The sequence below is a fragment of the Seriola aureovittata genome, chromosome 14 (assembly GCF_021018895.1).
Source record: "Seriola aureovittata isolate HTS-2021-v1 ecotype China chromosome 14, ASM2101889v1, whole genome shotgun sequence".
NCBI lineage: Eukaryota > Metazoa > Chordata > Actinopteri > Carangiformes > Carangidae > Seriola > Seriola aureovittata.
In genome coordinates, this window is record NC_079377.1 from 8382563 (window position 1) to 8407292 (window position 24730).

At 42.5% G+C, this 24730-nt stretch overlaps 4 protein-coding genes across 12 annotated transcripts in view; 2 read left to right on the plus strand and 2 right to left on the minus strand.

The window, feature by feature from the left end:
• Window positions 1–5347, minus strand: part of LOC130181345 (signal-induced proliferation-associated 1-like protein 2) — an 80699-nt gene extending 75352 nt beyond the window's left edge. The window contains exon 1 of one of the 6 annotated variants that reach the window (XM_056395481.1): window positions 4966–5347. The gene's annotated coding sequence lies outside the window, so the exon portion shown is untranslated. The remainder of the gene's footprint in view (window positions 1–4965) is intronic. The other 5 variants (XM_056395480.1, XM_056395479.1, XM_056395478.1 and 2 more) reach the window with 5 other exon arrangements.
• Window positions 5348–5791: 444 nt separating this feature from the next.
• Window positions 5792–9557, plus strand: map10 (microtubule associated protein 10). Its single transcript, XM_056396360.1, has one exon. The coding sequence runs from the start codon at window positions 5874–5876 to the stop codon at window positions 8376–8378; it is 2505 nt and encodes an 834-aa protein (XP_056252335.1). The 5' UTR covers window positions 5792–5873; the 3' UTR covers window positions 8379–9557.
• Window positions 9558–9603: 46 nt separating this feature from the next.
• On the plus strand, window positions 9604–13320 carry ntpcr (nucleoside-triphosphatase, cancer-related). Its single transcript, XM_056396361.1, has 5 exons — window positions 9604–9728; window positions 10840–11002; window positions 11093–11195; window positions 11768–11977; window positions 12564–13320. The coding sequence occupies exons 1-5, from the start codon at window positions 9695–9697 to the stop codon at window positions 12639–12641; spliced, it is 588 nt and encodes a 195-aa protein (XP_056252336.1). The 5' UTR covers window positions 9604–9694; the 3' UTR covers window positions 12642–13320.
• Window positions 13321–18262: 4942 nt separating this feature from the next.
• The window catches only part of LOC130181529 (uncharacterized), a 29332-nt gene continuing 22864 nt past the window's right edge, over window positions 18263–24730 (minus strand). For all 4 annotated transcript variants that reach the window (XM_056395793.1, XM_056395794.1, XM_056395796.1 and 1 more), the window contains 10 exons: window positions 22136–24112; window positions 21206–21340; window positions 21049–21123; window positions 20867–20953; window positions 20673–20764; window positions 20463–20548; window positions 20324–20381; window positions 19989–20206; window positions 19296–19445; window positions 18263–19186 (listed from right to left, as the gene is read on the minus strand). In XM_056395793.1, the coding sequence (XP_056251768.1) occupies window positions 18927–19186; window positions 19296–19445; window positions 19989–20206; window positions 20324–20381; window positions 20463–20548; window positions 20673–20764; window positions 20867–20953; window positions 21049–21123; window positions 21206–21340; window positions 22136–24112 (3138 nt within the window). In that variant the 3' untranslated portion in view covers window positions 18263–18926. The remainder of the gene's footprint in view (window positions 19187–19295; window positions 19446–19988; window positions 20207–20323; window positions 20382–20462; window positions 20549–20672; window positions 20765–20866; window positions 20954–21048; window positions 21124–21205; window positions 21341–22135; window positions 24113–24730) is intronic.

Here is a 24730-nt window from a genome sequence, read left to right on the forward strand (position 1 = left end):
AAGGGAACAAGAGGTGCAGACATAATTCATCTTGGCAAGACACATTTTCCTATATTCTCCACTAGTGCAAATCCATAATGCATGAAAATGATGTTTTTTGGAATGACATGAAATGATTGGCTTGGTGAAATAAGAGTGATGCTCCCCTGCTCAGAGCTCTGACAATGGGTATTTGCACCGCTGTCCACTGGGTATAAATAAAACTATTGTATAACAGGAAGACTAAAAGCTTTAGTGCAAAGCCAGACGACTGTAGTTTCCCTCCATTTTGCTCTATAGCTTTATGATCAAGCTGTAGGTATAACTGCACCATTATCTCACCCCACTGTGCATAACCAGTGGGGTGGGGTGAGCTCCTTCATTTTCAAAATCTTCAGAAATTATGACGATCATGGTCCTCCTTTATAAACTGAGATGACCCACGTTTCACCATTGTGTCTGAAGATTGAAGAGATTATCTGGAGAATTAATGATTTTCTATCAGATGGAAAAATATCATATAGTTACACATCTGTGTTGGCTGTGAGGGCTACATCTGTAAACCACCGCCATACAGTAAAGGTCATATGGAGCTCCGCCTGTCACTCATGTGTATGATGGAGCTTAGTCCAGAAGTCATGTGTGGTTTCAAAAGGTCATCATTAAATAGTGAGGTCCAGGCTGGTCTAAGCTGGTCACATGATGATGTTTTCATGACCAGTGACACAGTAATGATATCTGATACACTGATATATGACAATATGTTGTTGCTTATTTTCCATCCGCAATGCAACAAAAGGTCTTTAAAACAGCTGTATCAAGGATATTGAGAAACATACTGTGTATCATCCATTGCTCCAGCTGTAGCTATCAGATGCCTAATCTTTTCCATTAATGGTCTAGCCATGCATGTACAGGCAGTGATGGCAAAGTCAGTCATCAGAGGGCTCAAACCTTTAACCTCCCTCCTGACCCGGCATCTCACCTCGTCCTCGGTCCCTCAGAAGCTCGGATGTGTATCAGCAGACGTTGACAGTGTCGTCGCCATCAGCATTTGACATCTGTCATTATACCATCTGCTCCATCCAGCAGCTTCCCCCTCCAACCATGGCAGTGCTTTTTCATCCAAATGTTCCTGGCACACCAGAAAGCCACTGGATTAGTGGCAAGAGGGTGGCAAGTTAAAGAGATGGGCTGTCGAGCAGCTATTTTAGACAGTTTTAGACATTTACTAATACCATGAAAACTGCACCATTCCTCCTTAAAAACCAATGTAAAGTACAATAGAGAAATCTCTAGGCAAAATGCCTTTAAATGGCAGGTGTCATATCTGACCAAACACATCATCCATCTGTGTCTAATCTAGTGTATCCACTATAAGGCTTACCCACATGAGCAAGATCAGATTAACCAACGATACATTTACTAGACACAAACAAATAAACAAACAGAGTGGCACATGAGGACGCCAATCCACATATATCCTTAAGCAATGCACCACAGGCCATAACATCTCATTTGTGCACATCACATAAAGAGTGGAAATATGGTGCCGTGAAGGGCTGCTGGCGTCTTCCTGTGGTTCCCAGAGATGCACAATGACATACGCCAGCGCCTGAGCAAAGCTGTTAAACATGCTGTCTTGATGCCATTACACTGATTACACATGAGAAGTCCCATAATGTGCACTTCAGACTAAAATTATGAGTGACCCTAAGAGAATCCAACACACTGACCTTGAAGCAGTGGGAGTGGAAGATCCCATGGTAGCCATTTTTCAACATGCCTCAGATAATAATACGAAAGGTTTATTGCTGCTTTTTATTCCAAACCGGTGGGAAGCATTTCTGGCACTGATGAGGTAGATAGTTCAGGAGTTTTCACATGATCAGGAATTTTACAAATCTATTTGATACCCCAAATCAAAAGTAAGCCGTATTTCAAGTCTTTGTCAGTACTGTACACATTATGAACACTGCTCAGTAAACCACGCACCTCCACCACAAACAGATCCCCCGTGGAACAGGGAATCGATTCATAAAAAAAACATCAACCTAATGACGGCATCTGTGCTTTCCCTGACAGTGATGAGTGGGCTTAAATTCTTCCATAAATCCAGACTGCAATCAAAACAAAGGCTGGCAGAAAAGACGAAGAGAGAGTCTGGCTCTCACAACAGGCGCAGGCAGCATGTGATCCCCTGTCTGCTGGTTGGTTGGTTTTGAAGCAACAGGATTTGGCTGGAGAGGCCTATTGTGACTCCTGGCTAACCAGTCAGCCAGCCAGCCAGCCAGCCGGTCAGCTGGTCGGCCAGCACAGACCAGACCACGGTTCCTGATCCCTGTCACATGGATGCGGTGTGGGATCTGTTGGAAAGAGGCACCAAATGCTTTGGCATTTTTCTATGGTACAATAAGAAGAAATGCATCACCCCTAAGTCCAGTTTTTTTTTCCTTCTGCTGTTCTCCAAATCATGACTAGTTTGCACACCGGTAGCAAAGAACCGTGGGAACAGAGACAAAGAAAGGGAAAGACCAGTAGACCAGTCAGTGCACAAGAAGACTGAACTCACTCGCTACTGTTAAGCAATTTCCCAAACCTAAACAAAGCCCCCAAACAACTGTTTGTTATTGTAATATCTTTACAGGCAATTTCTGTGTCCAAACACAACATAACGGTTGTAGTGGGGCGTCTCCGAGCCCACTAGGTCGGAAGACATCCTAAACAGCTCTGCAATGATAACAACTGGATATGGCCCCTGGACATGTCACAGGAAGCCGTTTCTCTGCCAAACCTGACAGGTGCCTTATTGTTCAGCTGAGAACACATTGTGCACATAACTTTATTTTGAAAGATATCTATCCGGCTCAATTACCCATTGTCTGGTTAGTCAGGCAGAAGGCGCTTTTAGAAATAGATGAGAACATATTTCTTCTTCAGGGCCCATTCTGCACCGGATTGATGGCAGAATGCAACAGATCTCTATTCAAAGTAAGATTGAAAGATGTGCCTTGGCATTGTCATTATTATGGCTGCTGAATAGGTCTCCCTCCAGGAGTGCACTGCTAGCAGTGGGTGAGATGGGGTACCTCAGCAGCCGCATTTTCATCTACATTAGGGAAGATCTTGTCTTTAATCTATGTTTCATCCATCTGGAAAACACCTGCCTTCCCTTCTGTACTGTAAAAAAACATAAACTTTCCAACAAAAAGCCAGGAAAGCCAGTAAACACTGAAATTTAAGATCAAAAAGGTTAAGTATTGTGTGCACCTACATAATGAGGCATTAATTCAAACTGGGTTGGAAACTATGTTAACTAATAGAAATATTTGCATGACGACAGAGAAAACGAGGAAATTAATTGGGTGGTTTTTCGCTTTTGTGCACAATAATAGCAAATTCTTCACACATCACTACAGATGTCTTTATGTCCGTTCAGGAGAGTGGTCAGCTGAAAAATTGCCTCCATGATGTGCAGCCCTATGACAGCTGGATTTAAGCCAAACATTTTTGGTGTTAAAGGAAAATATGTTAAATGTTATACCAGGCCATGCACATACTGGAGCCATCTTAAAACACTCTTGTGCCTACTTAGTTCAGCACAGCCCCACAGAAAACTAATCCTTCCCAGACATAAAACCCAGTGAAAAATAATGGTGTCTTATTGATTTTAACGCTAAAGGAGCAGGGAACTCTTTATGCCTGATCTGTTCAGATGGGACCTGTGAAGCCAAAAGGACATAAATCCAGAGCGCTGAAAATTAAGTGATGGAAACTTACATTTACACCCAAGAACACCTAATTGTTGTGTCTGCAGCTAGCCACAAGCAGAGGAATAGGCCTGTTTGTTTCCCTTTATTGGAGTTTTAGTTATTGTGGAGGATAAACTTCCTGCAGGGAAACAGCAGAGGATATGGTACTGGAAGACAAACAACATTTCACTTGTTTACTCTTTCAGTGGGGTATACAGTGCACTGTATATTGAATACAAGAGCAGACCGTAATAAAGCAGCATTGTATATGCTGCCTATAAATTGTATATTCTGCCTATAAACAGAGCGTCAGATATTATTTATGGGAAATACAAAAAAAAAAAAAAAAAACTGATGTTAGGGGAACTTGTTCTTTGTCTGGACATACTGACATTGCTCCACAAAGTGAGGCTCCCTCTAAATAAGCACATAAAACAACAGAAAAGCACAGTAGACTGTGACTTGCTTTGACCGTTGCTTGTATAAATAATAATTTATCACACTCTGAGCTTTGCAGAACAATGATATATTGCCTGTTAGACTATAGCTGCGGTCTTCACCTACAGTGTGCATGTGAAGGCTTTACTACCGATGACCAGTTGTACAATGATGCCTTTATCGCCCCCCATCGTTTTCATGGAAGCATTCCACTAAACAAACTCATTCAAAAATATTTCTGTGCTAATCCAGTCCAGTTACCCACACCCGACTCCCAGCACGCGCGCACGCACACACACACACCACCACCACGACCACCACCAAAAATATGACGTCAACATGTAATATCATTAACCGTAAAAATTAATTTTTAAAAATTGGAATGATATAACAGCCTACCTCGTGGAATATGAATATAAAATGTTATGTATTTTGCATTGAATTTGGTCTACATGCATGGCTAACGTGCTTCTTGGTAAATAAACAAACAAACAGGTCAAGTACAACAGCATACCATACACTTTATGAATAGACACAAACATAGGCTATAGATAGGCTACATCTGAAACATCATATCCTCCACCTCTTTTTATGTTTCTCGCTCAAATTACACGAGCTTAGGTGGCTGAAAGTAACTTTGTGTTTGTATCCTTTGTGTTCACTATTATCATGGATGTGCCAGTGAGTCTCTTCGGCTTTCGCCCACTGTGTGTTTCGCTCCTCACTTTTAGCTACAGCCCTACTTTTTACTTTGTTGTTCGGTTCAGAGGGAGAAAAAAAGACACTCGGGTCTTACCTTACAATGTGAGCGGTGTCCTGACCGGGGTTGCCAGATTGTTGACGTTGTTAGTTATCCTTGAGAGGTAAAACCAGTTGTATCAGTCGTAGTCGCTCTGACATCTCACTCTTTCGCTTTCAGCCTCCAGACTGAAGTAGCACGGACCATAGCGATATCCATCCAGCACCTATCTCCGGTGATGACAGCGCGCAAGCAAAAGGCTCCGCCCACCCGACGCTGGTCCAAACTCTGTGTTTTTCAATCACTGTCTGGTCTAATAAATCACTATCAGAGATTTATACTCTGAAACTGAAAGGGGACTGAGTGGTTACCGTTTTCTACATGTTAAAGGCGAATAATGAGCCTGCTAACCTAACCTAAGTCCGCTAGCCTTGTTGCCATTCACCACAAGACTATTGTGGTCTGTATGCCCAATAAGCCCTACAGTGGCACCATCTGGTGAACTGCAGAAAAGTTGCTCTCCCAAACTCTACCTGAATAAATTATCATCTCCATATACCTTCGGTTTATGCTTTTAATATATTGTGTTTGCCTGTATTTACTTTGCAGTTTTTGTTGTTGCTTTGTTTGCTTGTTTGTTTGTTTGGTTTTTTTTTTTTTACTATTTCCTATTACTTCATTTAGAAATAGGAACCCAGAATCAAATGTATTTACAATTATTTATTTTATTTATTTTTTAAAGCAATACTAATGAACATAAAGTCAATTTTAAATTCGTGATATAGCCAAAGGAACCCTGAAACTACATTTCCCAGGTATTTCTGGTTATTGTATGACGTATAATGCTCGCGACAGTTGTTTGTCTCCATGGAGCCGATGGAAGCTAAAAGCCCGACGAGTTTGCGGATTAGCTAAAAGCTTGTTAGTTGGCTGAGTGGGTTTTTTGTGGTCACACAGCTTTCAGGATGTCAGCAGGACAAAATAGTGACATTCTTAAGACTCTGTTTTCATTTGAGCTTTTGGTAAAAAATGTCCGAATCGAGAGAGATACTAAAGTTTCCGACGAGCTGGCTCTTGGAGTGCGACTGCTAGATTTCCCAACGCTGCTCATCTATCAGCCTCAACCCAGAAGTGGTGACATTAACCGACCCGGGGAGCATGACAAAGAAAAGAGAAGGGAATACGCCTTTAATAGAGGCAAGTCTTGTTTCTTCCAAATGAACCTGGATTCACTGCACACCCATCTGTCTAACACCCCTCTCTATGCTATGGTGTTGGATGTGAAGGAGGAGATTCCCAAATTAGTTGGCTCCTCCCTGATATCACTGGCCAAAGTGATAGACAGAATCAGGCAGGATGTGACTGAGCATGGTGTTTCTGCTCCCTCATCACACGGAGAAAGGCGGCTTGTTAGCATGTGCAGCCTCACAGGGGAGAAAAATGGCTTGATTTCCCTGAGTTATAAACTGATAAGTCTGGGAGCTAGTTTATTGCCACATATCAGGGACAGGAGGGATCTTCAACGCACCAGAGTACATGGAGGACAACATGTACAAGAAAGCATCGAGGAGAAAAACATATGTATAGAATCATTGCCTTATGACTGTAGGAATGCCCATTCACCCACACTGGACAAGTCTGACATTAGCAGAGACGCCCAAAACAAGGGACTGGCAAACACAAAAATCTCAATGAGTGAGGACAAGCAGGACGGCACTGCTGTGTGTGTTGCTACCAAACACACACCAAGAACCCAAATTCCTCAAACACTCCAAGAAATTGAAAACTATTTTGAGGAGGATTTAACCATATTCTGTCCCCCACGTCTTTACTACAGTAATTCTGCAGAGGAAAAAAGCAAAAACGAAGGAGGGGATTATAAGTTGTTGACCCTAGACTCAGAAGCTTTTATATTTGAAGACTCATGCTCTGAGGATGAGATGTCTGAAAAGAGAATTGAGTTTCCACGTTCTCCAATGATGGAAGAGAGAGTAAAAAATGATGCAAAAACATCAAGAAACCAAGAAAAAAGTGGGGTGAGTCCAAATGTCCTTGGGCAAGCTTTACAACAGATGCCTTTACTAAATGCTCTTCTTGTTGAGCTGTCACAGTTAAATGGCCAGAACCCACAACAGTCCTTGTCTGTTCATCCTAACCTAGCGTGGATTTACAGGCCTGCATCCACAGAGCCTTCAGCTGGGCATGGAGACACACCACGAAAAACGTTGCAGACGACCAGCCAGGGGACTAGTCGCTACTTTAAACATTTACATTCTCCTAGAAACTGTTCTACTCCAATAGTTAGGTCTAAATCTGTGCAAAAGAAAGACAGACAAGAAGAGGTTTTGATTGAGAGTAAAGCTTCCAGTAAATCTCAGAGGAAGAAGCTTGTTTATGGAACCACTAAAACATTTAATCTAAGGCTTAAGCAAATTTCACCTCTTAAAGTAAAACGCCGTCAATGCATGGAATTAACACAGAATGAAACACAGACAAGTTTGACCAAAGGAAAGACAAAGTCAGAAAATAAAGTCGTAAAGTCCAGCAAAAGGAAATCAGTACTAAATCAGAGCTCCAGTATCAATGAAAATATTGAGACAATGATACAAAGCATCACAGTGGACTCTGCACTACAAGGAACAACCACACTTAAACAGAAAAATCTGCATGGGAAAGATAAACATGATAAACAAAACTCAGAAAAACCATCCCCTTCTGAGAGGAGAGACATGAAATTTATTCACATCCCCAGTGTGGATAGTGACAGCGCTGCCCAAAACAGAGACAAGAACGAGCATCACAGTGAATCAAATCAATCACACTCTGACTCTGACAGGCACAGAGAGGAAATTGAATCCTCAAGAAGCAGCAGACACGGCAGCCCAAAGTCTTCATTTTCAGACTCCAGCGGGGAAGGAAACGAGGAAGCAGACTACGTTGATGACTTTAACAGTCTTGAACCCAGTGATGCCTACTCTCCTGACCCCATGAGTAGCCCTGAGCCCTCTAGAGCCAAAACTCCAAAGTCCCCTGTCCGCCCTGACTTCTGCAACTCCGACTCTGGCTCTGAATCTGTCCAGAGGAGAGCAGTCCTCCCCATGCCCGTCAAAGCCCCCAGCTCTCCCCAGCGCTCTCTGAGGGGTACACACATCATTCGACCTCGAACCCACGCCTCTGCCCTCAGCTTTTCCTCCGACAATGGTGACAGAGAAAGGTCGGCTTCCTTACAAACCATATGCTCCAGAAAGCAGATGACAGACAGCAGCAGAGTGGAAAGGAGTTGGAGTCAAAGGAGTGAGTCCACCAAAAACAACAGTCCAGTTCGAGGATTTTCTGCAGAATCAATATCCTCCTTTGAACCACAGGAGGCTGAGGAACTGGAGGATGAGCTGGGATCTCTGGATTTTAGAAAAGAGTATCAGCATATCTCTGAGCTAGTGGCCAACAAACTCCCTGGTTACACTATGTAAAGAAAAATATATAATTCTACACTATGGTTATATCAAGGCTACACTGTTTCTCCCAACCACAGGAAACAGATGAGTGTAGTATTGTATTGTACACATCTTGCAAATATGTAAATTAAAGTAAAGTTGTAAAGTTGTCCTTTCAGTTATTCTATCTGACAACCTTTTTGAATAAAGACCAGCTTTTTGTGGAAATAATGTGATCATTTTACGTTTTAGTCACTCAGTTACCATTCGGCCACTGGACATTTGCATAAAGCGTTCGACCATGAGTCTTTTAATAACATATAAGAGGATTGAAAATCTCTTTATGCACACCGTTTATGCAAATCATTTAATTTATAATCTCTCATTTCTAGTAGAGGTGTCACAAACTGAAAATCTCCCTCTGCTCAAAGAGCAGCTCCTGATTTCAGGGTAGTGCCTTTAAATACTCACCCACTACTTTGCATGTTTCTCTTGGTGTTATTTGATAAGGAAAATAGGAAAAGACACAGCTGTTTTGTTGATTCTAAGACCAGTTTGTTGTGTTTTGCATGATACTGTACTGTGTTCAGAGTTTCTTTTCCAGTTTTGATTTGCAACTGAACCATAAGAATTCACAGTGGTGGAAAATTTGGTGCTACATTATAATTATATTCCAGTATTTCTTTTCTTTTTACCTTGCTACATTTATAACAGCTATAACTATTGGTTACTTTCCAGATTATGACTTTAAAACCATATGAGCATATAAAATACAATGTTTTGTTACACAGAAATATACACTCACCTGTCAAACAGCTACAACTTTAAACCGCTCCTTCCACTTAAATTCATCAATCCAATAAAATGACAAATAAGATTATCATACTAACTAACTATACTAACACACTAAAAGGAGGTATGCTGTATCACCAGTACATAATCAATAATAAGAGCTTTTTGTTGACAAACTTTACTGCCTTTAAAGAAATACTAAACTGGTATCTCTCATTTTACTTAATTAAGTATATGAATACTTCTATCATCTCTGCTAATATATATTCTTGTTTAAAACAGACGTTTCAACCGTACAGTTGAATAATGTCTTTTTTCATCGTTAATTTATATATTACATGAATTAATTGAAAACCATGACTTAGACACTGTTCAAAGAATGTATTACAGTTGATAATAATGTTAAATTTGTGCATTAAATAACCTGAAATCCTCGAGAAATTAGCTCAAATAAAGTACGTTTTTCAAAATAAAGTGCTGAAGTCCAGTAAATACTGCGCATGCGTCAAAAATCTGTGTACGGAAGAGCTGCAGCGGCATGTTTAATGGAGTAAACCGAGATGTTCAAACACGTTTTCTTGACAGGACCTCCAGGTAACACTGAACATCCAGTGTGTTCAAAGCTCTTGAAGTTAAAGTGGCTGCAAATCCACACCTGAGTCTCAGTCAGTAAACGTTGACGCTTTGTCTGATCAAAGTTAGCTTGTTGTAGCTATTTGTGCTCGGATAATATCGATTTATACTGGTTAAGCTTTACTGTAACTAGGTATTAATGCTATTAGTTTAAGTCCCTCCGCAGAAAGAGGAGACGTTCGTACAAGCTGTCCCGTTTAATCACTATTTCGACACGTTTTTAGTCAGTCTTACTCAGTCATTCCATTTGGATGATAAACTAGTTTCTACAACAATCCTGCAATAAATCCTCCCTTTATGAAAGATATAATGTTCATTTTTTTTGTTGGAACTGTTTAGAGAGGTGTTGTTTCAACTGTGTGATCATTTTGGAGAATGTAGTTTGTGGTGCAGTTGAACTGCATTGCATTATACAATGAGATGTGTCAGTAGTTTAGCCTGCTCTCACGGACATAAATGGCACAAACAGAATATTATAACTGCATGAAGGTAAGATTGATTTACTATTGTATTAGTCTAGATAAGGTTCAGTAGGTGTACCTAATAAACCAACTAAGTGTACATGGACGGATTATGATAATGCGGGCACAGAGAGGTAAAAGACCTCCCAACTCCTATTTAGGATCCTCAGACTGAAATAGACACATTGGTATGGTAGATGATTTGTGTCTCTCTGTAGTCTCTTTATGGTGGGTTGGCATATTTTTGTGATGGTATCGTGTCCCTTTTGGGTCATTTTGCGTATCTTAGTGGTTGTTTTACCTCTTTTTGTGGTCATTTAACTGAACTCAGATTTCCAAAGAAGAAATATTTCACATAGAGGCTCTGGCCCAGCGGCCCCCCTAACCATTAAGGCCCCTGGGCCTGTGCTCGGTACACCTGATTGGTGATCTATGCATGGATTTATATACTGTGTATTTAGTAGACTGGGAGCATTGATTAAAGAATAAGGAAGCCAATGTGACTAATGCGTAGATTAAACATGATCCAACATTTAACAGGGAGGGTGTGTACACCAGGTGTAAATGGTGATGTTACAGTGCTTTTTTTCAGTGTCTGTTTTTGCTTACAGGTGTGGGGAAAACCACTCTGGTCCAGAAAGCTTGTGAGGCTTTAGTGTCATCAGGAGTGGGAGTTGAAGGGTTTTACACAGAGGAAGTCAGGGAGGGAGGCCGGAGAGTCGGCTTTGATGTTGTCACCCTGACAGGAGAGAGGGGCCACCTGTCCAGAATCAGGTAGCGTGGTTGTCATCCTATCTAAACCTAACTACCTGGTCTCTTTTATCACTTTGTTTTGACTAACCTTCACTTCATCTCGACTTACAGAGATGCTGCTGGTGCGTCTCACGGCAGACGGGAATACACAGTTGGCCAGTATGTGGTTGACTTGCCTTCGTTTGAAAACCTGGCTCTCCCACTCTTCAGAAATGTGAGACAGCAACATGTGTTTTTTTTTTTAAACTCACCCTCATCAATAGATCACAGCAACCTAAACACCCCCGTGTCTCCCCACTTAACAAATCATCAAACCTTTGATTTCCTGCGCATTGATGGAATAATTGAAAGCTTGCAACCACATAAATTCCAGAGTGACATTTTTAGTGTTGGTGGTGCCGTCTGGCTGTCACTGACCGTGATTAATCCAGCATGTAAGTGAACCTGCAGTGACGCCTACACATGCACTGTAAAGGAAGGTGTCTATGCCTTGGCGGCACATATTCCACTTTCATCTCGTTTAAAGCATTTCTGTAATCACTGCAGATCACCCGTCGTGTGTAACATGCAATCCCAGTCACGGTCATAATATCCGTCAGTGAGATTCACACGAGACATTAACATGATGAGATACTGCCACACGCTAGATTAGCCACACGGCCACCAATGAAACCTATTTAATCTTTTTATCAATAAATGTCCAAACTGAGCTGGTTTTCCTTTTATTTCCAAATTGAGCGTGCACTTACAGCGTTCTTGCTTAATGCTAACGTCTCTCATCTGCAGGTAGGGTCAGCAGACGGGGGCAGCAGGAAGGTGTTTGTCATTGACGAAATTGGCAAAATGGAGCTCTTCAGCCAGTCGTTCATCAGGGCAGTGAGACAGACTTTAGATAGTTCTTCCTGCACCATCCTGGGCACCATCCCCGTCCCCAAGGGTAAACCACTGGGTCTTGTGGAAGAGGTGCGGAGCAGGAGAGATGTCAAGGTCTTTACTGTGAGTACAAATGCTAGCAACACTCTTTGGAAAGAAAAAAAAGATATTTAGGTCAGTTTAGGAGCTTACAAGTACCACAATAGCTACAGGACACTGTTCACATTGAGTCCACTTGATCTTAGGAGGTCAGTCAGTCTGCTCAGTAACGCAGAAGGGGCATGCCCTGCATTATCCCTCTCCTATAGCAGGATTAACTCTAAATCATGCGTGACTGATTCAACAACAAAGGGTGGTCTCAAATGTCAAAATAATTTATCACGGAAGACTCAGTTATGGATATTGTCATGCAAAATACTCACTCTGCCGGGGAAGTTATTATATATAACAAAGTAATGAGGTAGTGTAAACATTTTTTGCCAAACATGATGAGTAATTTCACTTTTCAGACAGTGGGTCAGAGATTAGGAGTTGATGTTGACAACATGTGGTTTGATAATCTCAGAATGGATATTGTATCCTCTGAGGCTAAACACCCACAGGACAAGACAATTGCCACAGTTTTCTTCTTGTTTACTTTCGGCAGCGCAATTTGTTCAATTTTACATTATCTGCAGACTGATTTTTGCTTATTTCTTTTCCCGTTTAGGTGTCGAAGGAGAACCGAAATGCTATTCTACAAGACATTTTGGCAGCACTACAAGAATGTCGAAAACAAACAGCCTAATATGGAGCTTCAGAGCCATTAAAGAGGAAAAACCCAACGGTTCGTGCGTATTTTAGTGCTGACAACAAGTTTTATTTGTGTCAGTGCATACACAGCACACACAGCCAGAGCATTCAGTGGGTCTACACACGCTTCCTAACAGCCTTGTGACCTAACCTGAAGGGCATCCGAGCCGCTGAAAGAGTTAGTGTGTCACATGCATGCATTTATGTACACAATTTATGTTTTTCATCCTCATACAGCCTCAAAATGGATTGCATGCTGAATAATTGATTGTGAGATGGAACACAGCGGGGGGAATTGTTCAGTTAGTGTGTAAATACCCTGTGCTCTCAGAGTCAGGCTTCGCCCTCAAAACAGCTGTGTTTTATTTTTTATTTAGCTGTTGGTCTTACAGAGGCTGCAGCATGCCTTTCTCATTTTGAGTGTAGAAAATTAATTTGTTCTCAAGGACAATCGGTGCTATATTTTTTTTTACTTTTAAACAAAGCAATGCTCTGTTCATTCATTTAGCTCTGTGCTGCGTGAGCCTCCCAATGTGTTTGTCTTGTCAACCTGAGGATGTGCTCATTGAAAATCAATCAATATTTAACAGTACAACTGTATCCAATTCTTTCATGGTTTCTTCCTCTACTAGCGTGACCAGAAATTTAAAAAATAAACATTTATTGTCTTTCAACAGTGAGATAGTTTCTTTTCATACAGTCAAAGATGGACATTTGTTTAGCAGATGCAGATGTTTTCATACTTTTGATAAGCTTTACTCTTGTTTTCATATTCAGCAGTACAAATAAATATGCTTGACTTTTGTTTTGCGGATTTTCTGCTCCGTCCTGGGAGATAATGGAATTTCTGCCCATGCACCGTCAGCTTACAGTAAAGGATAAATAGTATCGCTGAATGTAGGATTTTAGATGTCAGAGTGCATTTATGAAGGGTTTACTCTGATCCTGCAGCACTAAAGTGGTCTTTGAAGGGTTTTAGAGCTATAAAATGAGACATGTAGTCAAACTCTGTGACTGTCAACACACAGCTGCAAATTAAATCTGGCACTTTACTACTTCTTGATCTTAAATGTAGGTTTAACAGAAAGAGGTAAAGTAGCTTTTTAGAGACTGAAGTAGCTCAAAAACATTCAAGGTTCATGAGTTTATTGATAGTTCAGCTCACACAGACTGCAGACTTGCTCGCACTGTGTGAGCTCCAAAGTCTGGCGCTTGTATCAAGGTTTTTAATAGAAACACTCTGGTAGAGATATTTGTTTCTGCACCAAAGCATCTTCAGGTCATTTGAAAGTGAAAATACATGGAAGGATTTTTTGGCATTTTTTTTTAACACTGCTTGTATAACTGATGTAACCTGTCAGGCTGGCTGCAGAGAGAGCTGCCAGCTGTGATCTGCGTCAGACATGCTGCTGCGCCAGCATCTGTTCTGTGGCCACTGCTGACGTTACCTCAGGATCCACTGGCACCAACAGTCACCGAATTGGCCTCAAAGTCAACGGTGCAATGGTCGTACTTTTGAACTAACATGGAAATATGACGCTGCGTAGTTATTGTTGGTACAGTCTTAACAGGCAATTAGGGTTGGTGCTATGGTTCATGGTTGGCAAGCCGAGCAGCACCGCTGAGGGAGCTGGCTCTGCTGATTGGAAGGTGATCCTCAGCACCCTGCAGCAGAGTAGCAGATGGGTTATGTAACAGTGACAAAGACCTTGCCAGTTTTACTGAGTAAAGTGTGTGTGTGTGTGTGTGTGTGTGTGTGTGTGTGTGTGTGTGTGTGTGTGTGTGTGTGTGTGTGTGTGTGTGTGTGTGTGTGTGTGTGTATGCATTTGATGTGTTATGATGTAATTAGGAAAGCATATTGTCCATATTGTGATATTATGGACCTATGATTTATAGCAGTGATTCCCAGCCGGGTGTATCTTGGTCGTTGCCAGGGAGTGTGAGTAAAGCTCATCAGGTCAAACATTTGGTTTCTTTTATTTGAATAAATATTCTCATTTGCTTAACTATTTACTAAAGGTAATGGATATACTGTTGAAATAGCCAAAAGTAATAATGGCTGAATATAAAAGAATAAACAATTAAAATAGTTTTCTGAAAGTAATGAATAAGTGGTTGATGTAAATAGTGTTGTTGAAGAAGGGTTACCTGAGTTCATCTGACAGGGCTGATTGGGAACACTTCACACTTTACAGGATCATGATGAAAGTATGAAATGTTCCACATCATCATAACACCAGTACTTGATATAGCAAAGAAGTCAAAGTCAAAGGGTTTTATTTATGTATTTATTGCACAGAAGAGAAACCCTGTCCGAAAACATCCATATTTCATTGTTTTACGGTAACGCTAACCGCACATGTGGGCACCTTGCTTGCTATTTTACATTGGAAACACCACGGGTTTGTTCGGACATAACAATTGTGTGACTGTAACAATTGGATGCACTGTCGGGGGACTTGAATGCATTGATGTGTCCTAAGTAGGAGGAGTGTTGCATGAAAGACCGTATGGCGGAGCTTGAATGAATATGAAGTGAATTAATATCCATATCGCAGGGATGCATACGCACCATATCTGCGGGACAGATGTCTGTATGGCACCCCGCACCCTTTATCCCTCCACACATGGAGGACACAGAAATGCAAGAAGCTTACCAACAATCCAGGACAAAAGGGAGCTTGCCGGCTGGAGGGAGAGGGGGGGTGGGGTGGGGTGGGTGGTTGCGGATGGTGGGGAGCTGGTGCTTAGACGAGGAAATTTCTCTCCAGTTATTGCACTTTGTGGTACCAGCCCAGGAGGCACAACGACAGCTGTATAGTAGAGGCATATTATGATGTATTGTCCGAGAAGCCCTCGGCCAAAATGCCAAACACATCTGATGAAAATCTGACATATTGTTCAAAGACCATGTGGGAGACACACAAAAGCCAGCTCCAGCTTTCCCAAAGCCGAACTTCAGATGCACTGTTTATTTCCCAAGATGATCGTATGATTTATTGTAAGATGTTGGGTTAAGGCTTCTTAGCATCTGTGATGTCAGATTTCTCAGTGCCAAAGCCTGCACATGGTAAGTGCTTAGCAATACTCCCTTAAATCAAGGTCATTTCTCAGCATGCACTGGGTATGTGAGTTCTCGCAGTTTCTGCAACAAGGCTTTACACAGGCCACTTAGTGCGACAGGCAGACATTAAGATTTCAGATATAATCCCAGAAAGCTATAACCAAGCTTTAATTCATCTCATTGTGCTGATGAGCATAACTAATGTCCCCTGGTTTTGACAGGTGGGCTGTTAATGGCCAACGGGATCCAAAGGTTTTGGAAACGAAGCCATTTGATCTGGGTTCCTAACCACTATTCCACCCTACTGCCCACCACTGATGATTTCTAAACCAGTCTTCCCATTACATCACTTTCATGGGGCTCCCCGGGGCCACTGGAGGCTCAGTGTTGGGTTTCAAAGCCAGTGTCCGGGCCACTAGCACACCACTCTGTAGGCCTCCCCTTTTGAGCTTGGGATCAAAGCTCAAAGAAGCACGTGAAAGAAAATAGAAGGAAAATCTTTGCCTGACCTCAACAAATTCCTTTCTTGTTCTTAAAATGAGCAGCTTGTATATTTCCAAAAGATACTGGCAGGAATCTATACTTATTTTGATCTAATGGCTTAAAGAGCAGCCTATAACTTATTCCCTGCAGAAAGCTGCAATGTGTAAAGATGCATCCTTCCAGAGGCACAAAGGCCTTTTTCCATCAACAGCTGGGGAGATGTCAGGGCCTGAGGACATCCTTCTCCTCTTACACTACCTTGATGGTACCTTGTAATCTCCGGATCTTTTTGAATGACTGTGGTAACCGCTGTGAGTCATCCTTTCACTTGGCTACAAACCGAAAACCTGGACTTTACCTCACCTTTGGGAGGATATCTCATGTGGGCTGTTATTAGTGGTTAGAAACGGAAAGTGCAGCAACCGAAGTGTGGAGAAGTGTGTGGGCGTTGTGTTTTGTGGTTCACCTATCCATTGCCTCGCCATGTATTCCAACACTCAAGAGAAAAAGCCCCAAGAGTGTGGTGACACACACACACACACACACACACACACACACACACACACACACACACACACACACAGAATGAGTGAGTGCATCACTGTCTCTGCAGGGGAGGAATGAAACCCCCCAGAGCTGTGAAGGAAGCAGTGGGAGCTGTCGGAGGGTGATATGATGGTCAAAGGGCACAGAGAGGACACAAAGATCGAGGGCAGGGTGATCAATCGATTGACCGGTGCTGCGTCCCTCAGGGCCACAAAGGATGTGGCTGTCATTCCAAACTTGACGGTAGAGAAGAACACACAAGAACTGTCTTTATTGTGGAGGGGAGAATCCAAATGTTTGTAGTCCATGCATGTCAAGAAAATAGTTGCCACATGTGCATGCAGCAGCTCTGTGAATTAGCCAGTCACATCCTGTATGTCACTGCGGGTCATTACTTGTCCTGCACGGAATACACTAGTAACATACAGATCATTGCAGTGGCACATGAACATGACCTACATGGGGATTTTGTATAAAAACTGAACAACATGTAGGGAGTATTTTACAGTGCTGTGAGTCACACAGCACTCAGCTCTATAGAGTCTTGATAATGATTCACAGATTGCTGACTTGCCATGATTAATGCCTCTGCTGGACGGTTTTGACAAATTTGCACCACAAACGCACAACTTCGCGAACTGTTTCCATTCCATACGCTACTGTAGCTGCTGTGTGCATGTGTGTTTGCGTATATACGTGCCAAGACCACACTGTGACATTTGGCAGTGCTATATGAATGGAAAGGTGGTGTAATGGTTGTGCCAAAAATGCTTCTTCTTTTTTTTTTTACATCAGTTATAGTGCTATTCAAAAAAAGGTGTGGTGGTTAAAGAGAGAAAGGTGCACTTTTCACAGCTGGTCTCACATCTGTTGTTCAACTAACACCTCAGCAGCTTTCATTACTCTCTGAATGATCGTTCAACTGCTTCAATGTTCACTGACAATTCAACTGTTTCAATTCAAATGATTTCTGCGATTACACCTCAGCTGATTTCAGCTGCTATTGGCTAACACTTAAAAAGACATTTCAAACCCTTCAGGTGACACTTCTGCTTTAGGTGCCTTTAACGTCAATACAACACTGCACATGTATTAGCTTTTCCAAGTAGTTCACATCTTCCAAATCTTTCAATAAGTTTAAATGTGCACAAAGGAATCCATTTCCCTCTCTGCAGTAACCTATCTGTCCCTCAGACATCTTGTAGCAACTACTTTGTAATGCTAAACAGCAGCATTTTGCAAACTCTACATGCATATGATTCATTATGCATCCGTAATGTGTGTGGAGAATGCTTGGTCCCTCAGCATATATGCAACATTCATTATAGATTTGTTTGAGTCATGTCTTTGAATGTGGGCAGGTTTTTAATATGCAAAAATAAGGCGCAGATGTGAAAATGTTCTTAGCCTGGCCTGGCCTTTAATCTCTCTGTTCGTCTAATCCCTTCTTCTTCAAAGCCTCCAGCGATGACAAAAAAGCTTGAGTGTAAGAGAAAGGAATATTTTCATCAGTTCACAGCAAATCATTGATTTTAATGTTTTATTATGAATAGTCTTTGGTACAATTAGTATTTAAAATGTGTTAATATCAAATGAGCTCAAGCAGTGTCAAACTGCTGCTTTCATGAATAAGTAGGAAGACAATGTTTTGGTGAGCCACACATGTACACGCGGAGGAGGAGAGCTGTCATGATCTAGTTCAGTAAGTGTTGTGATTTCAGTATATCGTTAATACTTGGTCTTAATTTAGTTATGGTGATAACACTGGGATTATTCTCTAAATCTACAATGATTCTCTGTTGAGCAGGAAGCTTTACACAGCCTGTTAACCCGATAACACCACAATCCAAAGAAATACAAAAGAAATACAAAATAAGACTGGCGGGAAAATGTGTTGTTCAATTAAGTAATCTACAACTACGCAGTGCACACTCACACAGTATTGTTATTGCTTTCAACTGAACGAGAAAAGTGAAGAAGAGCGATATAAATATCCATAAACAGGACCTATTTAAAGAGACCTTTCAGCCCATAAGTGATTTATATAAAACACATCAAAAATAAAACCGTACTAGCTCTTCCAATCATAAATATAGTCAGTAGTAGCATTTTCTTTGCATAATATGTGCACTGCACATTGGAATCTATAGGTAAACACTTTATTAGTAAAATCATAATTTAAAAAACTCAAAGGTCCCTTTTCCCAAAGAACTTCTTGAAGACGGACTTGTTGCGTGGCCGCGGCAGGCTGGCGTAGCTCCTCAGAGCAGAGTCCTGATACGTGTCGCGCTGCCATCCAGCCATGGCCAGCAGTGGAGGCTCGGAGCCTCTGCTTGTGGACGAACTGTCTGATGATTTATCTCCAACCACCAGAGTCACACAGTAGTTGGAGCCTCTTTCCAGGCCTCCAGGGGTATGCAACATGGGCTTGATCTTCTGGTAAGTTGCTGAGAAGAAACATAGCATACAGGACATTAGAAGACATAATAAAAACAGCTGTTTATGATTCACAGACAGATTATAGATCATTTAGGTTAAAAATAACTGCAAACTGACCTGACGTGAAGGAGTGGGAGCGACGCTTGTTGCCGAGCCAGTCCTGACCACTGAATACAGGGGAGTGAGGGGAGGAAGGGGTGTTGTCGCTGGATGCTCCAGACAATCTGTGAGTCATGGTTACACTGCCTTCATCATCATCGTCATCATCTATAGAAACAAAATATTAAAAGCAGAAATAAAGAAACATTTAAATAAATAAAACAGAAATAAGTAAAATATTTACTGTAGTAACAGATAAGAGCTGTCTGTGTGCAGTCCTTTGATACTTCAGTTGTTTAATATGTAGTAAGACAATGCCTTAGCTCCCCCTAGTGGTACATACTACACCTGCAGCAGCCATTCACTGTCTTCTTTGATAGATAGAGCACTTTTAATAGCAGTCTGACACACTATGCCAAATGAAATCCTGAAATCCATTTTGAACTCAACAGCAGCCTCAAGGGTAAAGAAACTTGGTTTATAAAATCATTACAAAGCTTGTATGAATACAAATCCTGCTTGATCAATAATGAGCATAGACGAGTGCATCATCTAACCATGTGTGGCCCGGTGGGGCTATTCAGTATCAGATAATGGGGGGTGGTGCTTGGTGGTGCTTCCTTCCAGTAAGTGTGAATGTGAAGCAGATGCATGTTTGGTAAACCCTCCCCAGGTAAATATAGCTTTTGTCTACACAGCAGAGGACCTTACCACAGCAGCCTCCATGTGAGGATGAGATGGTCGACTGCTCATCCAAACTCCTTAAGTGACTCTGTGGCATTTGACTGAACTCTCTGGTGAGGACAACAATCTCTTTGGTTTGGGCGGGGCCCGGCGGTTTGGGCCTGGGGAACGTGGAGGTGACATCATGTCGGGAGGAACAGTGGCATTTGGCGAGGCCGTGACAACCGGAGCAGAGGGAGGGATTTCTGAACGGAGCGAGGAATTTTATAAATGATTATTTATAAAGTGTCATTTTAAGGATTAAAGGCATTTCAATGTGGGAATCAAAAGTGAAGAGACGTTGTTTAACCACCATATCTTACAAGGAAATGGGGAGGCCTTGCTCGCCAAGGACACTTGATGTTGAAGACTCACTCTGACCTAAAAACAAAAACATAAATATGATTCATGGAACATAAACTCACTCATGGCATAAATGAGCTTTGAAATAATTATGTTTACCTGTGTTTGCTTGTATTTTCATCATCCATTTCTTCATCATAAAGCGTGAGGGTGCATTGAGCAGATATTCAGACCCATCACGGAGCCTGAAGGTTAACATGGAGATGACAGAGGGGTCAAACACACAGCTGTCTAAACATCTATCACTGCCTTTCAATCTGTATAATTTAAAACATCATCACTGCAATTGAGTCGTTATTACAGTCTCACCGTAGTCGAAAGCAGTTGGGTTTTTTGGTGTACTCTGGTGCAGGTGAACACTCAGCTCCCATGAGGTTCAGCGGCAGACCACATGCAGAACTCTGCAACACAGCACAGATTGATCATCATTAGATTCATATTATCCACTTCAATTATTTATCTTTTCTGTTCTCCTCAGTTTGCTGTACTTCTTTTCCGCTTACCCTCAGTGTATCCTTTCTCTCCTGGTAGAAGCACAAGGTGTGTCTATATAGGACAGCATGGTAGGAGTTCCAGCCTCTGGAGGTTGCCTGTGAAAATAAGATAAGCGTGTGTGTTGCTGACTGCGGGCTTTACATTTGCTGACTGTGCCACTGGCTTAAACACTGAATGGGGCTGTTCTTACTTTCTTTCCACCCAGCTGCAGCTTTTGCTTCCTCTCGAGAGTTCCCTCCATTGACTGCAGCTCAGGCTTTCCACTCTGTTTGAATTAACACTGCGGTCAATGATACAAGCTGTATTTGTTATATGCAAAGAGCTAAACGGATTGCATGAAGTCTCACCAGGGTGAAACAGCGCCCTCCTGTGGCCATCAGCTGTTCTTGCTTCTCCATGTCCTCCAGGCTTTGTGAGGCTTTTCTTTGGCAACAGGCCCCATCCAAATCCATATGGACGGACAGTAGACTCATGGACTGGTCCTGTTTAGAAAGAGAAGTTTCCACAGTCATGACGGATGAGAAAAATGTTACTTGTTCATGCAGTTGTGTTATCTTTAGTATCTACAAGGCAAAAGTGCTAAAAGCTGCTTACCCCAACTACATGTTGACATCTTAAGTTTTGCAATACATATTTCATTACATACAAATAACTATTGGTATACTAATTAGTATTAAGTAAACACTTTAATTTACACTAATTAAACTTCCAGTAGATGCATCAAGTGTGTTTAAGGGTCACTTCACCCAATTTACATAAAATATATTTTCTCATTAACCTCTAGTGCTATCTAGACATGGAGATATTTTTGGTTTTATTTATCTTGGCTTTGAGATATCAGTCTTTGCCACCAGAAATCTGCAGTTGTCATGGTGACCACTTTATTTCTTTGACTTTGTTTGTTATGCAATTCATTTGTGCATGGTTTAATGTTTTAATGAACTGCCAGATGGGCCAAAGACAATTTTCCACCTCTGAGAACAATAAATTAACCAAGGTATTGTTTCTGGAAAGGGACGTTAATGTTAGTTTTTTCAAAATTGTTATTTCTGAAAATGTTTAGAGCACCACGAACAAAATTCTATTCATTTCCTTTGTACTTTGGTGAAAGCAGAAATCGTAAAGACCAATTTCTCAAAACCTGGGCAAATAAAACTTAAACAGTCTGCATGGCTGCGGACCAATATGGGCGAGTGAACTGACCCTTTAAAGGGAAAAGGTCAAACAGGACAGTGTCATAGGTGTAGACGTCACAGTATGTCAAACTCTGACCTCACCTTCAAACAACCTGTGCGCTCATCCACCTCCTCCCCCACATTTGCCTCCTTCACCTCCTGTTCCTCCTCCTCATCCTCTCTGTATTGATAAATGTATCTCTGATTGTCGCCCACATCCGGCAGCTTCACTGGATCAGATGCTGTCTCGTTCACTGTCACTGCAGTCTTGCTGGCTGGTTCCCTGTTTGGAAATGCTGCCCACGACCTCCTGTCTCCTATTGCCAGTGGAGGGTGGTGACTTTTGGGACTCTGGTCCTTGTCATAACCAAGCAAGCTCTGAATGTGGGACGGCAGTCTGAACTCTGCCACGAGGAGGTTGGGTGCAGAGGCTGTGACCAGGTTCCTGTAGAGCACAGCCGGTGTCTTAGGTGAAGGTGACCGAGAACGAGGCTCTCTGGATTGGTCTGAGGGTACGGTGTCTTCCTGTTCGGGCTGGTACATGATGTCTGAGCAGATGCTCTGTCTGTAGTTAGTAGTCTGATTCCAGATGTCCTCCAGTTCTTCTTCTTCCTCTTCAAACTGCTGATGGTCGAGGTGGACAGGCTCTGTTTCTAGCTCTGCAGTGTCTGGAGACAGGCCTGAGGGTGTTACACTGTTGTCTCTTGATTTAGTGCAGTCTATACCTCCCACTTCAAGGGACATGAGCCTCCCCACTACTCCCTTAGGCTGCAGGATATCTGGACATGGTGCATCAGTGCAAAGCTTGATGCTGCTGGAAGTGGAGATACCAGAGTCCACTGAGTCCTGACGAACACTCACACTCACTGTTGACTTCAGATTCACTACCATGTGAGAAGCTTGGCTCAGGCACTGAAGTCCAGGGCTCTCTTCACGCACACTATGAGGTCTTGCAGTTTTGTGGTACTGGTGTCCATTTAGGTCGCGAATGAGTGTGTGGACACTAGGGCACTCATGTTTATGTGCAGCTGTACTTTGGGCTTGGTTCACATAAATTGGGAGCTGAGAAGGCTGGCTGGTCCCATCCCCGTCAGCTGTACTGGTTTTAACCTCGGATGACATTTTATCCCGCTCCTGTTCTGCATCCTCCTGCAGACTGAACTGGGTTTTAGACAGGTCGTTGCATGGTACAGTCTGATCCTCATCATCACGCATGGAAAGAGGAGGCGGTGGTTGGGAACTCTTGTCCACATCAGGCAGAGCTTTAGCTCCAACTGTCGAAGTCTGTGTTTCAGAGAACATGAAATCTGATGAACTGTGTGTGATGGCAGGAGTGGGCCGAGTCTGTTTGAAAGAGCTCAGGGCTGAGTGTCTCTGGGAGTGGGGGTCCGGATCAGTCCCTGCTCCTTTTTTGGACTCAGGGGGGGCAATTGTGATGATGTCCTGAATGCTGGGGATGAGGGTCATGTCCTTAGGTAGGTCGAAGCTGAGCACAGAGCCCAAAGAGAGGAATCTGCAGTGGCTTCTCACCTGGCTTGTGGAAGATAAATTGGTTGGCCCTTCTGATACAGCATAAGGAGTAATGCTGTATTCTCCTGAACACTCTGTATCAATGTCCCTCAACAAGGGATTCTTCATATAGGCTATAGCGTCTACTCCATCCCCACTGGCTGGGCTCTTTGGTGAACTCTTCTTCCTCCTGCCTTCCTTCAGCGGCCATGTATGTGTGTCATATGTGATTGTCTCACAGGCATAATGAGGCATCCCTTCTGTTTGCTCTTCCACCCCCATGATTTTCTGGATAGTGTGTCTGCGAGCATCTCTCTTTCTCTTTCTTTTCTTGCCCATTCTCTTGAGGCTGCTGAAGATGGAGCTGCTGCCGCTCCCCATCAGAGGGTGGAAGGTTACGTTGGTCGTCTGAGGTGCAGGTGCAGAGGAAGATGGCGAGGAGGATGAGGATGACAGGAAAGTAGGGGAGGCTGAGGCTCCAGAGCGGCTCTTTTGGCGGGGCAGGGTGATACTCTCATACACAGGAGCCACAGCCAAGTTGTTATCTTTGACATGCAAGTAGGTACTTACCTATAAAGAGAGAGAAAAGGATATTAGGCATGTGCATGAGCATGAGCAGTCATTTCACTAAAGCTGCAAATGCCTTATTGTAAATGGTTATCCCCAGAGAGACTCATGCGTGCTGCAGGCCAGAGCCTTGCAGCTCTCTGCGAGAACAAGAGCCGTTTTATGTGTTACAGATGAATGATGACATGAGAGCAAAACTGACTAAGCCAATCAGCTACTTTTCAGTGACAAACATAAGCCTCTGTTTCTCTACACCCCACTCATCCAAGAAAACAATGGATTCAGGAATGTATCAGCCTCATACAGCAACACAAATGTATAAGAAACAGGAAAGACAAAAAAATTAGATGAAAGGACAAAAAAACATGGACATGATTGCAATCGCACACTTGCAGGACTTAATCAAAATCATATGTGGCTGCACATGCCGTCATAGCCAGCTGTAATGGCTTGACCTTTCAACTCTGTGACTAATCTCTTGTTTCTGTGGAAGCCCCAGACTATAAATCATGGTGTGCAGTCTGGGGGCCTTTCTTTAAAGTTCAGCAATAGTTCCGTGTATGATGGCCTGTATTGGCGCACTCCTACTGGGAGCCATTTTGGAGCACAAGTTTCACAGGA